The 15,994-nt window shown below is 34.7% G+C and overlaps 3 protein-coding genes across 3 annotated transcripts; 1 reads left to right on the top strand and 2 right to left on the bottom strand.

Moving 5' to 3' along the window:
* Positions 1-513: 513 nt before the first annotated feature.
* On the top strand, positions 514-1,140 carry LOC125493797 (uncharacterized). The gene has a single exon (XM_048637320.1). It carries the CDS (start codon positions 514-516, stop codon positions 1,138-1,140), a length of 627 nt encoding a protein of 208 aa, XP_048493277.1.
* A 6,624-nt stretch (positions 1,141-7,764) lies between these two features.
* Positions 7,765-8,580, bottom strand: LOC125493796 (uncharacterized). Its single transcript, XM_048637319.1, has 2 exons — positions 8,469-8,580; positions 7,765-8,204 (listed from the first exon to the last, which is right to left on the bottom strand). The coding sequence occupies exons 1-2, from the start codon at positions 8,578-8,580 to the stop codon at positions 7,765-7,767; spliced, it is 552 nt and encodes a 183-aa protein (XP_048493276.1).
* A 4,597-nt stretch (positions 8,581-13,177) lies between these two features.
* On the bottom strand, positions 13,178-15,743 carry LOC104902902 (hypothetical protein). Its single transcript, XM_010690838.4, has one exon. It carries the CDS (start codon positions 15,280-15,282, stop codon positions 13,477-13,479), a length of 1,806 nt encoding a protein of 601 aa, XP_010689140.2. The 5' UTR covers positions 15,283-15,743; the 3' UTR covers positions 13,178-13,476.
* Positions 15,744-15,994: the final 251 nt, after the last annotated feature.

A 15,994-nucleotide genomic window follows, 5' to 3' on the forward strand; every position in this document is an offset into this window, starting at 1 on the left:
ATATATTTTAGTTTTGAAATTTTTTGAAAATCATAATTATGTTTGTATTTCTTATTAATGTCATCATGGTATGCTATAGGTTCAAAACTATATGTTTGTATTTTTTATCTTTATATAACTCAATTTTTATAAGTATGATTTTCGAAAATCATAATTGTAATTATTACATATAATACGCTATTTTTATAGTTAATTTTATATGTATTTAAAATAAATAAAAAAATATTACGTTATTTTTCATCTAAATAAATATATTTTCATAAGTTGTAAAATTATATTGTATATGGAACTTAGTTCGAAACATATTTCAAACATTCTCGATGGTAAACAAATATAAGATTGCGAATTATGTAGCAAAAAGCTATATTCAATTTACATAGTTGAATAATTTAGGTTGTTTATTCAAAATCATAGTGTAATCTTCACTTATTAAAAACACCTCATATGTAATTATATCTATGTGACCCTCTCTCTCCTTATCTTTTTATCTTGATTGCTGATGTTTTTTCTAAAATGATCCAGAAGAAAGCTCAGGCTAAACTGACTCATGGGGCAAAAGCCAGTCGCAGTGGTCCAGAAATGTCTCACTTTTTCTTTGCAAATGACAGTTTACTCTTTACTACAGCCTCTCGGCAGGAATACCTGACTATAGTTGATACTCTCAACAAATATGAGCTAGCATCCGAGCAGAAAATTAACTATGAGAAGTCGGAGGTTTCTTTCAGCAAAGGAGTCAGTTCTACTACTAGAGAAGAGTTGAAAAATGTTTTGAATATGCGGCAGGTTGAGCAACATGCGAAGTATCTTGGTATCCCCTTTATCTTGGGTAGGTCAAAGAAGTCTATCTTTGATTCTCTTCTAGATAGAATTTGGAAGAAACTCCAAGGTTGGAAGGAAAAGTTATTGTCTCGAGCAGGGAAAGAAATCTTGTTGAAATCTGTAATTCAAGCTCTCCCCACTTATCTTATGGGAGTTTACAAACTCCCTTCTTCCATCATTCAGAAGATCCACTCAGCTATGGCTCGATTTTGGTGGGGTTCCTCGGACACTCGTTGGAAAATTCATTGGCTAAATTGGGATTCGATGTGCACTCTAAAATGCTTGGGGGCATGGGTTTTAAAGATTGAGTGTCTTCAATGATGCTCTTTTGGCCAAACAAGCATGGAGATTAGTTCGTGAGCCTGATTCTCTCCTCGTGCATGTGTTAAAAGCAAAGTATCAGTCTAGTTGCGATTTTTTGGATGCTCCTCTTGGGTGTTCAACTAGTTACTCATGGAGTAGTATATGGAGTTCCAAAGCGTTACTCAAAGAGGGTTTGGTGTGGAGGGTTGGTAATGGTACCCAAATGAACATTTGGGATGATCCTTGGGTGGTGGATGAAAGTGGGTGTTACATCACTAGCACGAGGAATGATGAGTACACTTATGTAAGTGAGCTTATTGATTTTGACAGGATGGAGTGGAATGTGGAGTTGATTGATGAACTTTTTAATGAAAGATATGTTCGGTGCATTCTTAGCTTCCCCCTAAGTAGTATGCCCTTGAGGGATAAGTTAACTTGGGCTTTTACTAAGAATGCTTGCTATTCGGTGAAGATGGCTTACATGCCTGGCAAGGGTGGTAATCTCGAATACTTTCATCACGCATGGGTAAGTATTTGGAGTATGGATGTCATCCCGAAAGTGCGCTATTTTCTATGGCGATTGTACACTTATTCTCTCCCTACTCGCAGTTTGCTCAAGTGGCGACATATGCTCGACAATGATGATTGTCCCCGTAGGTGTGGCCATGCTGAATCGACAGTGCATGCGATATTTTTGTGTCCTTATGTGAGAGACTTATGGTATGACAATGGTTGTGAAATGTTCTTGCATGACATCATGAGCTTGCCCACAAGTGATGCAGTAGTAAATTGGAAGAATTTTGATGCGAAATCCGAACAAAGGGAGCCTTTCTTGCGTGGGTAATATGGAGTGAACGAAATTCCTTGGTTTTCAATGAGAAATCCACTCCTCACAACATTCTTTTAATTTGGCTCGTGTGGGTCGACTTGCTGAAGACCATAACAAATATGTTGCGTGTCTCTATCAACCGCAGGTATGTCGTGCTCCCTCAAGCCCCGACTATTGGACTGCCCCCTGCTGGTATGCTAAAAATAAATGTGGATGCTTCGTTATCGGTGGAAGGCTGGATTGGTCTTGGCGTGGTTGGGCGTTGGTCGGATGGTAGTGTGCTTTTTGCGGCTTCCCGCCAGCTTCGTGCATTCTGGACTGCTGAGATCGCTGACGCCAAGGCAGTGGAGATGTGTGTGCGTATGGGCGTAAATTTGGTCTTCATGCAGTGGTTATTGAGTCGGATATATGTGATTAATCGTTTGTCAAAGCATCCGATATTTCTTACGGAGCTTGATCTTATCCTTCATAATATTTTGTCATGTTGTGTCTATTTTAGATCCATTATATGATCCCATGTTAAGTGGGATTGGAACTATGTGGCTCACCACTTAGCAAAGCTAATCCCTTTTGGGATCGAACAGATTTGGGAGAACCACTATCCCCAGGAAGTGGTTCCTTATATTTTAATGGACCCTTTGTCCCTTGATCTACCATAGCTTATTTTTCCCCTCAAAAAAAAAAAAAAAAAATATTAAACACTATTTTTTTTAAAAAAAATCAAAATGAAAAATAATGACATGTCATGCTTTGGTGGAGCTCTCTATAACATTTTAAGGTTGTTTTTGTAAAATAATACTCTAATTTTTCATCATATTGCTATAGATTTTAATTTTTGTTGTAACAACAAAATTTCCTTAATATTTTTTTGTTGGAATACTAAATAGTTTTGGTTCAGTTGAGTAAAGCTGGTGCTTGGATCCTCTAGAATTCTAAAAGAACTCTACAATATAGAGTTTGAGCAATATCAACATTGAATAAAAACTCAATAACTCATATATTATCTTTCCAAAACCCACACTATTTTTTCTCATCAAAATCCACCACCTTATTTCTCCCCTTTCACCAATACACACTCTTGATATTAAAATGTATGGTTCATATATGATAAGCGTGTCGCGCACCTAACAAAAATAAATAACCTAACTAATCCTCCTAACTATGTAGTAGGGTAAGTCAGAGTCGATCCCACAGAGAGAAAGTTGCTCTATGATTAGCCCTTAAATAATGGTAAGACTAATGGAGATTAATATCAATGATCGTCGAAGTAACTATACTAATCAATATATAAATAAAAGACTCTACAGTTAAGTATCTCCACTCGCACGAAGTATTACAAAATAATTCCAACCCCAAATTAATCAATTAAATGTTCACAATGAAAAGTCCACCCTATAAAGTACCATAGACCTCTCCCGAGTATCTATGGCTTCTCTTATATGCATTCAAGCCTACTCCCGTGGAATCATGCAAATTAAAGACATTAAACACGGTACTTTAACATCCTAACAATCCATTCTACCTACTCCCGTGGAGAACTTCATGTCCTTAATTGAAATACTCAAATCCATCAAAATCCAACTCCCGTTGTGATCAAGACAATGGAATTAGAACAATACTAGTTATCCTTAGTCTAGTATTGAAATATGCGCAATCAATTAAGCAAGAACAATTAACAATTAATATGAGAATTTAAAGAAACAATCATGGATTAAATCATACTAGGGTTCAACTTAACCATAGATAAAAGAAACTACTCTATCATGAAATAAATAATGAAATCTAAATCTACCAAGAAAAGCATAATCAAAGAAATCAAGGAAAAAAACTAATGAAACTCATGAATTAATGAAAAAGAATAAAAACTAGGGTTTACACTAAAAACTAGAGAGAAAGAGAGGAGAGAAAACTAAAACCTAAAACCTAAAATAACGTGAGAGGGAAGAGAAGAATGAAAAACCTATCTAAATAATATTCACCTAATATGACTAGGAAAGTAATTTTACAAGATAAGAAAAGTCTTAATTAAATCATTAATAGGCGGATTAGTGATCCGCGCGTACGCGTGACAAATTCCAGCAGAAACAGTCCAACTTCAAAAAGGCATAACTTCTTGAATAGAAGTCTCCTCGGGGCGTGCCACCTATCGTTGGAAATATGTTCAAGTCTAGTTTCCAAATCTGCTGGAATTACTCGATTTTAAGAAGCACATCAAAAGTTATGATCAGAAGAGTAGACGTGACTCTTTTTCACATTTCTTCTAATGATTTTCCGCTTCGTTTTTTGCTCAAACTCGTACTATGATATATCCATACGATCCTTATGCATTGTAAATCCTTTCCAAGTGCTCCTAATCCTCAAGTTTAGCTAATCATACTCCAAATACATCATCAATGTCTGAAATTCATCAAAAACACTAAAACATACCGAATAGGAGTAGAAAAACATAACTTAAGAATATAATGCAATAATGAACCTAAATATGAAACTAAATGCTCTAAAATGCAACCTAACTGCACCTAAAAACTATATATAAAAATGACTTATCAATATACAACTCTACCTTGTAGAATTTAATTTAAAATCTAGAGGATCCAGATTCGTAAGACTAAGGTTTTGAAAGATAAGGTCTTCCAAACATATGTTTTACCCGTCCCTCCGTAGCCGACACAACATCCAATGCTTCCCGATAAATACGCGGTTGCTCATCAGCTAAACGTTTATACAATTTTTCATGTTCCAAGGTCATTTCCTCAATGTCATAAGAAAGCTCATCTGCTATGAGCTTGTTTTGTCCTTCAAACATGATTAGTTCATCTAGAAAAGGCATTTCACTAAATCTATCCAAGCTGCTACCATTACTTTGGAGCATGTTTCAATCTTAGCCAATGCAAAAGCTTCAATTTGATTGTCAGTTAACTGGAGATCTGTGAAAACATATAAAAAAAATACAGTAACCTATTAAAAGTATGCACGTTGCTAAAAACATATCTCACTTCTGACTCAACAATGTTATCTTAGTTGTTTACCTTTATTTTTTTGAATAGCACGCTGCTTGTAAAGAATGTCATTAGACAATAACAGCCTAGTCTTCTGCCAAACTTCCTCCGGCTTCGACATACTACCATATAATAGTAACATGGTGAACAAATGTCTTAGGTAGTGTCCTGATTCTCTATAACTTGCTTCTGTTATTGCGTCAATATATTCCTTGTCATCATCAAGTAACCCCCTTGCTTAGCAAGCTTCATTGAATGTAGGATACACTACACCATCAATCATTCTAATGTCTTCACAGGATGTCGCACCTATTACAAAATTCAGTAAAGTTCTAAGATAGAACTTCTCTCCACATCCAGATGAGACGTGGTAGATTCGTCCTATTGTGAAACCTTTAGCTCTTGGTGTCCACTCTCTCTAAGCCTGTTTCCGAATAAATTTTGTAGGGACTCCACATAAGTAAGCTCTCTAGCTTCTTCATATTTTTGGTTACATAAATCCTTGAGTTAAATCCTGTTGTAAGATATGTCCGCCCTATGTTTAAGATTGAGATAAAAATATTAGGGTTTTTCTATGTTATACCCTTGTGTTTCTTCCGTTTCTATGTTGTGCCCCAACTTTTCAAAAATTCCATACGATGCCCTCAAGCTTACTTGCTTTTTTTAATGCACGATGCCCAAATTATGGATTATATTTCATTAATTTCATTAATTTTTTAAATTCATTGGACCTAATTTGACTTATACATAGTTTAACCCTTAGAGGGATTATTCACTAATTAGATTCGTTTCACTAGATTATAAAAAGTAGACGAAATCAATGACGTATATTAGTGGTAGGAGCATTGTGCGTCAAAAAAGGTAAGTTTGAGGGTATCACGTGAAATTTTTAAAAGCTTGGGGTCTAACGTAGAAACTGAAAAAACACAGGGGTATAATGTAGAAAAACCAAAATATTATCACATATTAATATGACACTTACAAATATGAAAATGAAATGCAAATGTTGATAATTCATATATAGTTCAATAGTGTACCACGAAAGCTCTTTACATAATGTAGACTACATGCAAAAAGAATTAAACAAAAATCAGCTTCGGTGTTAAGATATCCATCTTCAAATATATAACAAATTCATTCCAAATGGTTAACTATAATCGTCCAACTGCGAGTATGAAATTCAATAGTGTAGGGAACATTTTGTCTTAAATGAATATAGAGATAGTATGCAAATTAAAATTATTTAATTAGAATAGACTTACGTTTTATCCACTATCGCCAAATCTCTTTTAACCGAGTTTCCTCCAACTAACTCAATTGGTGAAACATATAGAATTAATCAAATTGAATCTTAACACATCCAAAATAGTATAATTAAAGTTAGTTTCATTCAATCTAAGCATAATATTAATTTAATCTAGATAGAGGGGTAGTAAAAGTACCGAACACCATATCCATATGATTGGCATGAACATGGAACCGGTTCAAAGCAACTAAATTGTAGAAGAATGTGGAAATTGCAACGTCATCATGCTCTCGCGTATCACAATTTTTTCCTGATGCTATTGTCATTTTTTTCCAATTTGGAACGATTTTATTATTCTCATTGGCATGTACTACTTGTACCCTAAGGAGTACATAAATAAATCCCTCATGAAACCTTCCTATGAAGTTTTCAACATGGGCGAGAATATAGTGCATTGTGCGCACTCACCCTATCATTAAAAACAAAATGAAAGTTGATAAGAATGTCATGTACCATTGTGAAATAAATTTACACTACATTAATCTAAAATTTCTTTTACCTTGACATCAATAAAAAGCATTTTCCATATCTGCTTAGTTGTTCTGCAGTGATTGTAATTGAATACATTGTAGTTACGAACCAATCGAGCACTAACATTATATCCTCGTAACCCGTAAGGATATAAATGCATAAAGGGTGGATAATAGCACTTCATCCTGAAGATAATGTTAGACATAGAAATATAGTTAATATAATTTAAAAATGAGTAACATGATATATGTACATCTACATCATATTACAATATGTTAGGTATCAAAATAAGATCATAATCGTAATGAGGCAATTCATTGAAGACTATACGATCACAATATGAGCATGAGATTCTTAGGAAGTAACTCATAATAGTAAAGTACATAAATTAGGTAGAATCATGACTATATTGCAATCAGTTACATTATGCTCTTATTACAAAGTGATATTTCAAGATTGTACATTGAATACGACTATTCAGAAGGAAATTAAAAACTTCTTTATATACGATATTCTTTGTAAATTTTTTTACCATTACCTTTGTTGTGTTCTCTGAGGTTCCGCGTGATAATGCCACATAGAGTTGCTTGTAGCTGAATACATGATCTGGTAGGTATATCCAATATAGGGTGTAGTTTACCCCTAAGACTTGTTTATTGTCAAGGCAAAACTAACCTTCAGAGGAAACTGCTTTCTAACCAACTCAAATGGCAACTTTATATCTTCATCACTCTTCAACGGGATTTTGGGCGGGAAAACTCTGTTTCCCCTAGAATGCCCTGTTAAAATTTTAGCATCTATAAAATGGTCCTTCAGTCCACGACAAAGCAACCGTGTTCCATTGCAAAGTCCATTCTTAGGATCGATGTTTCTCAAAAGCATTAAGAGACCCCAAGTTTCATAGTGAGAGCATGAGGAGGCAATCTCGAAGCTGAAATTGAATTCAAAAACTCTTGCTGATACAAATTACTTCTATCTTCGAGAACAGAATAAATCGAATAGTATGTTTTTCCTTCTCCGAGAAATTTCTCAACAACCTAAGCATTTATCTTCTCAGCATCTTCATTGAGGGGTGTGATGGCCCTTTCAACCATATAATTTCCTTCTCCCACATGTTGACTTAAATTTGGAAAAACCTGGTCAATCAACATTTCAATCGAGACATCATCAGTTGATGGTATTACCATATGGTTTAGCAGTTTCATGTGATCTGACACGGTAGGTTCATCTCCGTTGCCGATTGAGAGCAATCGAGTAGCAAATGCGTTGTCATCTCCTGATCTCATATTTTCTCTCAAATGAAAAATACTGACGTGTCTCCAAATAGTGGACTTGACAAATGACGCATCAATCACTTGAGCTCTTATTCCGTTCCGAACCACTAGTAATAGTTGTTTGAAATCACCACTAAACACAATATTTTTTCCTCCAAATGGTAAGTAGTTTTCCATTAAGTCTTTCAATGAACGATCAAAGGCTTCAAAATGATATATGTGTGTCATTGGAGCCTTATCTCATATAATTATGGCAGGGTTTAGTAAAGTGGCAGTTTTGGAACACTTGGTGAATTAGCAAGTTGATTTGCTATCAGGTTGCAATTGGAGCTAAAACGTTGAGTGCGATGTTCTTCCCTAATGCAACAACGTCATTGCAATTTCGGATGTTGCGTTGGGAACAATAATTTCACCTCTTCCTTTTACGGTTTCTAAGAGTGCTCTGTATAAGAATGTTTTGTCGATACCTCCTGGACCATCAACGAAAACAACATCCATAATATGTCGTTGATCGCTATTAAGAGTGTCAACACACGCTAAGTCATCTTCTAGAACTAGCACAGAAAAGTACCGCTCCATGATTGCGGGAAGATCGTCGATGTTCTCAGTACTTTCAAGTAAACTTGACAACTCAATGAAGTCATAAATTCTTTTTTTTCAGCGGCAGTAATAAACGACTAAGTCCTGCAGAAGCTTGTAAGTGAGAACAACATTGTTAGTTGTTGTGCTTGAAGATAGATAATCCTCAACCATGTACGTGAAGAACTCGTCCCATAGGACACGTAATCCAGTGGGTTGGCAGTATACCAAGATGGTTGTGAATAATCTTTGTAATGATGATGGCATTCTCACAAAAGATGCTTCTAGAAGACACTGACGGATGCTTTCATCACTCTCAATTAGACCAAGGGCTTCCGCAGCAGCTTTGAAGGTCGTTTGTGTGACACCATTGACAGTTCTCAGATGTTCAGATGACTGGGGACCTCGCATGTGGTTGAGCAATAATCTCAGGTAAAATATCTCTCTCCTTCAAGTGGAGAAGCTATGTACAATCGACCAATAACTCGCTTTTTATTTCTCCTTATCTGCCACTCACACCTGGACTTAAGCCACCTGTAGTGCTTTGGAAATTCTCTATAAAGATATCTTCTTGCACCTGGATCAACTTCATTCATCTTAAAGAAATGAGTCATCATCGTTCGTGAGTTTCTCGAGTCTTCTAATACGTTTGAAATCAGGCAATTCTCTTCGAATCTCACTTGATGCATGTTTGGCAAATGCACTTGCTACCAATCTACAAATGGATACATTCGAGTTAAAGAGAATTTGTAGATTTTCCAAAAAGCTTCGGGTGCACAAATCCATCTCGCATCCACATATTGTGCAATCTCATCACCATTCTTAACTTTCATGGATACTCTATTTGAACCCTTATGTCTATATTTATAAAGATATTTGACACACTTAGTGCTGCTGTATATCTCTACTTTAAGAGCAAAAATGGATTGTAGGAAACTACCCATCGGTTGTCTACTTTTATCCGAGAATTTTGACGCAATAGTACAGGTGGACGATCTTGTCGGCGGCGATATGGAGGATATGAGTCATTTCTGCATTGTTGCATTAGTAAATGACTTTGGGAATCCTTTCTTACAACTCCCTTGTTTCATGCATGGAGAATCCCTGTTGTGAACACCACATTGACTATGGATCATGTGTTTAAGAACTATATTGTATAATTCTGGTTCTTGTTGTTCATCTAAAATTGCTATTCTGACAATTATATCATAGTCATCCGGACTGGTTAACTTGTTAGTTTGTTCGAGGATCAACAACATATGAACATGCGGAAGACCGCTCTTTTGGAATTCAACTACATATACATAAGCAACCACCTTTTCAAGGATTCCCATTTCTAGAACGTCTTATTTTAACTCTTCAAATTTAGCATAAAATACCATTGTCATTAGATCTGGCCGATCATTTGGAACTTGTCCATGCAATAGTTTAGATTGTATTTTCGACTAAGATGGATTGCATGTCATTGTCAGAAATATGTCATGCTTGCCAAATTTCTGTACCAAGGCCATGGCATCTTGGTACCTCTAGTGCATATCTCGTGGGCTTCCTATGAATGAAGACGGTAGTATCGTCCTAACACTCATCTTCAATTGGGATTTTAGAAGTCCCACAATTGAGAATTGGAGAGGAAGCAAGAGTAACAAGGCACCTGTGTATCAAAAGGGGCTTGTATATGTACGAGTGTAATGTATGATTGTTGGGCCTTACATATTTAATAAGGATTAGCTTGACAATTATACTATACTTCTTATTATTTTGACAAGATTTTATTGGGCTTTTGCTAAATAAAGGCCCAGTGGATGTAAGTTAAGTTAAATTTTCTTTTTATTTTTGAAATTCAAGTTCACCGGCCGAGCTTGGCTTTGATCTTTTCGAGCTCGAGCCAAGCCATCATTGAGCTCGTCGAGCTTCGAGCTCTTGGTCAAAGTTAATTATCTCTTTGCATGATTTTCGATTTTCATTTGTAATTTTTGCTTTTTAGTTCTTTCAGTTGGGCGGCAAGATTATAGCTTTATTTTCATTTTTCTTTGTTTCTTGCTTTTTCAAGTAAGTATTGTAATTTGTTACTTGGTTTATACTAACACTCATCTTTAAACATGCATGAAGATCCTCTAAAAAGAAAAAAAGGGAAAATTTAATGCACTACTCTACAACAATCCATGACATTATATTACTCATAGACTCCCACATTGAACATAATGAAGACTAAGATGGAATGGAGAAATGTTGAAAGTTTTGTAGTAAATTGGTCATGTTCCTAGAGTCCCACATCGGTGTGTGATAAATCGTATGAGGGATGAAATACTATAAAAAGGAGTGTAGAGCAGCATAAAGATATCACTTACGGGGTCAGCAATTCCGAAGCCATATAGTCCTAGTTAGATGATGGGCTGGAATATGGACAATAATTAAGGAATTAAAATCGTAAAGCAATTTTTATTTTCTTTAAGAAGCATATAAGAAAATAACGCTAAAAAGAATGTTTACATTGTAAATTAATTTATTACTAAGCAATCGAGTTGAGCTCAAGTCGAGTTTTTTGAGCAAACTAGGTTCGAATCGAGCTTTGCTTAGTAAACTGAGCTCGAGTCAAGTTTCTGGAGCAAACCTAGCTCGAGCTTGAGTTGAAAAAAATCTTAACGAGCACGAGTCAAGCAAAAGTTTAATGATCTTAATGAACATGAGCCGAGTAGGATCGGAAAGTTTACGAGTCGAGTCGAGAAGAGGTGTGCTTGCGATCGACTCGCACCCCTAGTGAGAGTATATCACAAAGTTGAGTAACATTTAAATTGTGTTTGATGTATAAAAGCAGTGAACTTGAAATAGTTGAAAAATATCAAGAAATTAAGTTATGCCATAAGTTCAAGTACTAAAAAAAAATTATCATGACAAAATTTATATGTGAATTGGAGTACTATCATAAAGTTGGGTAATATGTGAATTTGGTTCGGGTGCAGTTAAAATCAATTTAAAATCATTTTAGTTTAAATTGATTTCAGTTCAGATCAGTTTCAGTTTCACTTCAAATCAATTCAGCTACATATTCAATTCAGTTCAGTTGATCGATCAACTTTTCAGTTTTTCATATTTATTTTCAATTACAATTTGTTTCAGTTCAGATGCAGTTCAGTTTTCATTTTTTATTTATAGTTTATTTCAGTTTCAGTTCATCATTTTTTAGTTGATTTAAGTTACAGTTACTCCCAGTTCAGCTTTATTCAGTTTAAATTTCAGTTGTTTCAGTTCAACCAACAGTTTATTAACCAAATTGACAACTCTAATAATTTGAAATTAAATGCTATAATATAACAAGTTAACTACATAAAAAAGACGTAGGGCCTGTTCTCCCCAGCTTATTTCCAGTTCAGTTCAGTTCAGCTCCAATAAGTTCAGTTCAGTTCAGTTTAGTTCAGTTCAGTCCAGTTCAGTTCAGCTCCATTCTTTTATAATCATTTTGTTAAATATTATTATTATGTTGGTATAATTTATTTTACTAATTACTCTTATTATTATTATTTAAATATATATCATTACTATTAAGTATTATTATTATTATTATTATTATTGTTTCTATATATTATTTTTTTTATTATACCTTTACTCATTATTATTACTATTATTATTAGGAGGAACATGGTTTAGGTCAAAGCACAAATAAACCCACTTTTTTTAGCCCATAAACCAATCAAATCGCGTCAAGACGTTTTATGATGTAATTTTCGCGGTCCAACCCAATCATTATTTTTATTACTAAATATTTTTATATTATTAAATATAATTATTAAAATAGGAATATTAATTTACTTCTTAGATATTATTGTTATTATATATCATCATCAAGTGTTAATATATTAATACAAATAATATAAAATAATTATTATTAATTATCATTATTATCATTAATTATTATTATTATTAATTTATGATTATTAATATTATTTATTTATAACTATCATTTAAAAATATCCAAAATACTATTATTATTATTATTCATTATTATTACTTATCATTATAATTATTATTTAATATTCATATTATTATTGTTTAAAATATTATTTATATATTTATTACATTAAATATAATTCAATTTAATTTAGCAATCCAATTCAATTCAATTCAATTCAGTTCAGTTCAGTTCAGTTCAGTTCAGTTCAGTTCAACTCCAATAAGTTCAGTTCAGTTCAGTTCAGCTCCAATAAGTTCAGTCCAGTTCAGTTCAACTGTTTTATGCCGAAGAGAACAGGCCCGTAATGTTGAGTTTTCTTATTTTTGAAAACCTTAAGTTTCAAAACTTATTGTTAAATACCTCAAACTAAATGTAAGTTTTAACAACCTTACCTATTAGTAAAAATTAGATCATGTCCTTAAATTAACGATATGAAAACTTATTCAATTTCCTTATTATCTTGGACGAAAATCTTGCATGCGTCACATATCCTCAAAAGTAGCATGCACTTTTGGACTAATAATTAAGGTGTTTTGTTTTCTTCAAAAAGTGCAAACTTTGTCATATTGTCCAGGCCTCACATAAAAATGCACATGCCGTTGATTGTGGGAGTTGCTTTTTGAACTTTAACTAGAGACGATCACACACTTGCATGCGGCAAAAACCACATGAATGTATACATTTACTTCTATAAATTAATCCAATCACAACTTCGTAAAGGTTCTTCTTCTTGATACATTTTTTGCACAACTAATCTATAAGCTAGTAAAAATCATAATCAAATATGCCGTAAACTAACTATTACAATGAGATTAAACAATCACATATGTTTTCAGTCATGCTAGATAGTAGACAAGTATAATGGAGATTACGTCTAATCCATTCATGCGCGTCACTAATCAGATGACGAGTCATTTGGCTACCTCGAAGATAAATATAACATGTCTTCAGTCTGTTGTCTGGGCAGTAGGCTTAACAGGCACAAGGGCCTTCTGCTTATCAGCTTTCTGAGCTGCCTCTGCTTGCTCTCTAAACTTCTTATATATATCTCCTTTATAAAACTCCCGAGTTCTAATCACCAATATAAAAGAAATCAATGCACCAAATAAGGTAACGCCTGCCAAAATTATAAAAGATAACCTATAACAACGTGTTCCAAGGCAAGTTAATTCCTTAACATCTGACCTTTTTAAACCCCTCTTAGCCAACTCCTTAAGAGCCTCTTTATCATATAACATCCCAGTAACCTTAACATTGAGTATATAAGACCCAAGTGGGCTAGCCAACTGCCCACAATTGAACAATGTGGAGTAGTACTTGAGCCCAAACAACTCGGAAATGATTGCGAACAACAGGGGCAACTGAGCCCCAAACGAGAACCCGATGATCACTGATGCCACATACACAGAACCTGGGATAGGGAACGCGATGAGGAGGTGGCCCACGCACGCGAGGAGCAGGATAAGTGTCATCATTAACGGCCGTGGGAATTTCCACTTAGCTAAGAGCGTTTCTGAGACAAACCCAGCAAAAACTCTGCCAAAATAGTTCCAAATGCTCACTAGTGACACAAATGAGCTAATTGTCTTAGTTGGGTACCCCAATGACTCCCCAATTTGTCCCAAATTATCAACAGCGGTTAAACTTGCACCCAATCCACACAATGTAGCTAAGAACAAAATTCCCATATCAATGCTAAAAATTGCTTGCAATATAGTATAGTCATCCCCTCTTTCTGGCTTGTTACATATGGTAAGAAAACATGACTTATCCTTCTTCTTCTTCTCATTACTACCACCATCAATAAAATCCAGCAGCTCTTTCTCGCTATCAACAAATTTATCACCATTTGAAGACGGACAAGGAAGAGGACGAGGAGGATCATCATCAACATCAACATCAACACCAGTTTCGATTCCAGCCCCCCGGCTTCGAATCAACAAGTAGTACTCTTCCTTAATTGCAATCAACAAAGGCAAAAATAACATAGCACAAACAACAGAAGCACTAGCAGCATATGCCCCTCTACTGAAAACCATAGTTCTCTCCAAAATGGTCATCATCATAAGAAATAAAGCCAACCCAATTGACACATACAAAAAATGGTAAAAAACCTTAATCTCATTCTCTTGCCTACACACTTTTAACGTCCTAATTGTATACACAAAAACCACAGAAATTGCAGCAGGTAACCAACCAATCAACAAAATCAAAGATTTAGAATCATTACCATAAATTGCCAAATAAATCTGTGTCATCACCGCACCACTCAATCCCACATAACCCTTTAACAAACCCAACATAACTCCCCTACTTTCTGGGAAGTTCTTCACACAAGTAACCAACGCACCAGTATTCGCAAAGTTCTGCGAATTCGCACCCATCATAATGTACAAACACATATGCCACACTTTTGGGCGCGAGATTTTGTAAGTAACAGCAAGCCAAATCATGAAATAACCTGCAAAATTCATGGCTGAACCAATTAATAAAACTGCCCAAGTGGGTATTACTTCGGCTATTAGTCCAGAGAAAACACCCACATTAGCACCCAAATCTTTGAAGAAACCCAAAAGATTAAGGGTTGATTGATTATATCCTAATGATGATTTAATCTCTTTGGAATATATTGCAAAGAGATATGTTGCACCGGCACCTGCCATAATTAGAAAGGAGGCAAATACTGTAAACCATCTTCCTTTTATAACTTGTACCGCGAAATCTACCGCTTTCCCACCATTGTTTTTGTTCATAGTTTCTGTGTTTTTTTTTTTTTTTGGTGGGTATTTTTGAGATTAATGGAGTGTGAATTGAAAAGGGTTTGTTTGGTTTAATGTTTATGTGAATGAGGAGAGAGGAAGAGAGAAAATTAAGTCTTGAGTGTGTAGATCTGTTTTGGTATTTTTTTCGCTAACAACATGTTTTCATTCAGATCTTTTTAGCTATGGGAAAGGATAAATTAAAGATGAATGGCCCAAGTTTAAGGGGGGAAATAATAGCAGTTTTGAGGAAGAAGACAAACAGAGAATAGTGAGTGTGGAATAGTATATTACTACTGTTCTTGATTTTGTGGATAGAGACATGGAATAGTTATTTCAAATTTTGGAACGATTCTTTTTGAAAAGTTTATTTGGAGTGCAAGTGTGTGATTTAAAGTTTAAAGAATGATAAGGAATTAAGGATTAACGATGTGAACAGTAGGTCAGACATTAGTTCGATGAGGTTGGGACAAAAGGTTGCTCAACGATGATGTAATATTTTAACTCTTAGTTCATGATAAGGTCTTTTTTTATTTGGTCAAGTTACAAAAATGTGGTCTTATTAAATTATAAATGGACAGTTGGAATCTACTCTACTCATATTGTTGTTGCATCGACCAGTTTTTTCTTTTCTTCAAAACAATAAAAACAAAACAAACAACATCAACGCTCTTCTCTTGCCCTAGTAGCAAAATTATCATCCTTT

Source organism: Beta vulgaris, chromosome 9 (assembly GCF_026745355.1).
Source record: "Beta vulgaris subsp. vulgaris cultivar EL10 chromosome 9, EL10.2, whole genome shotgun sequence".
Classification (NCBI taxonomy): Eukaryota; Viridiplantae; Streptophyta; class Magnoliopsida; order Caryophyllales; family Amaranthaceae; genus Beta; species Beta vulgaris.

Bases quoted from the DNA above. Each gene is read 5' to 3' on its own strand.
- LOC125493797 (XM_048637320.1), top strand. From the start codon at position 514: ATGATCCAGAAGAAAGCTCAGGCTAAACTGACTCATGGGGCAAAAGCC.
- LOC125493796 (XM_048637319.1), bottom strand. From the start codon at position 8,580: ATGGAGCGGTACTTTTCTGTGCTAGTTCTAGAAGATGACTTAGCGTGT. The intron at 8,205-8,468 runs GTATCGACAAAA...ATCATTTTGAAG, and splicing joins TTTCGTTGATGGTCCAGGAG to CCTTTGATCGTTCATTGAAA.
- LOC104902902 (XM_010690838.4), bottom strand. From the start codon at position 15,282: ATGAACAAAAACAATGGTGGGAAAGCGGTAGATTTCGCGGTACAAGTT.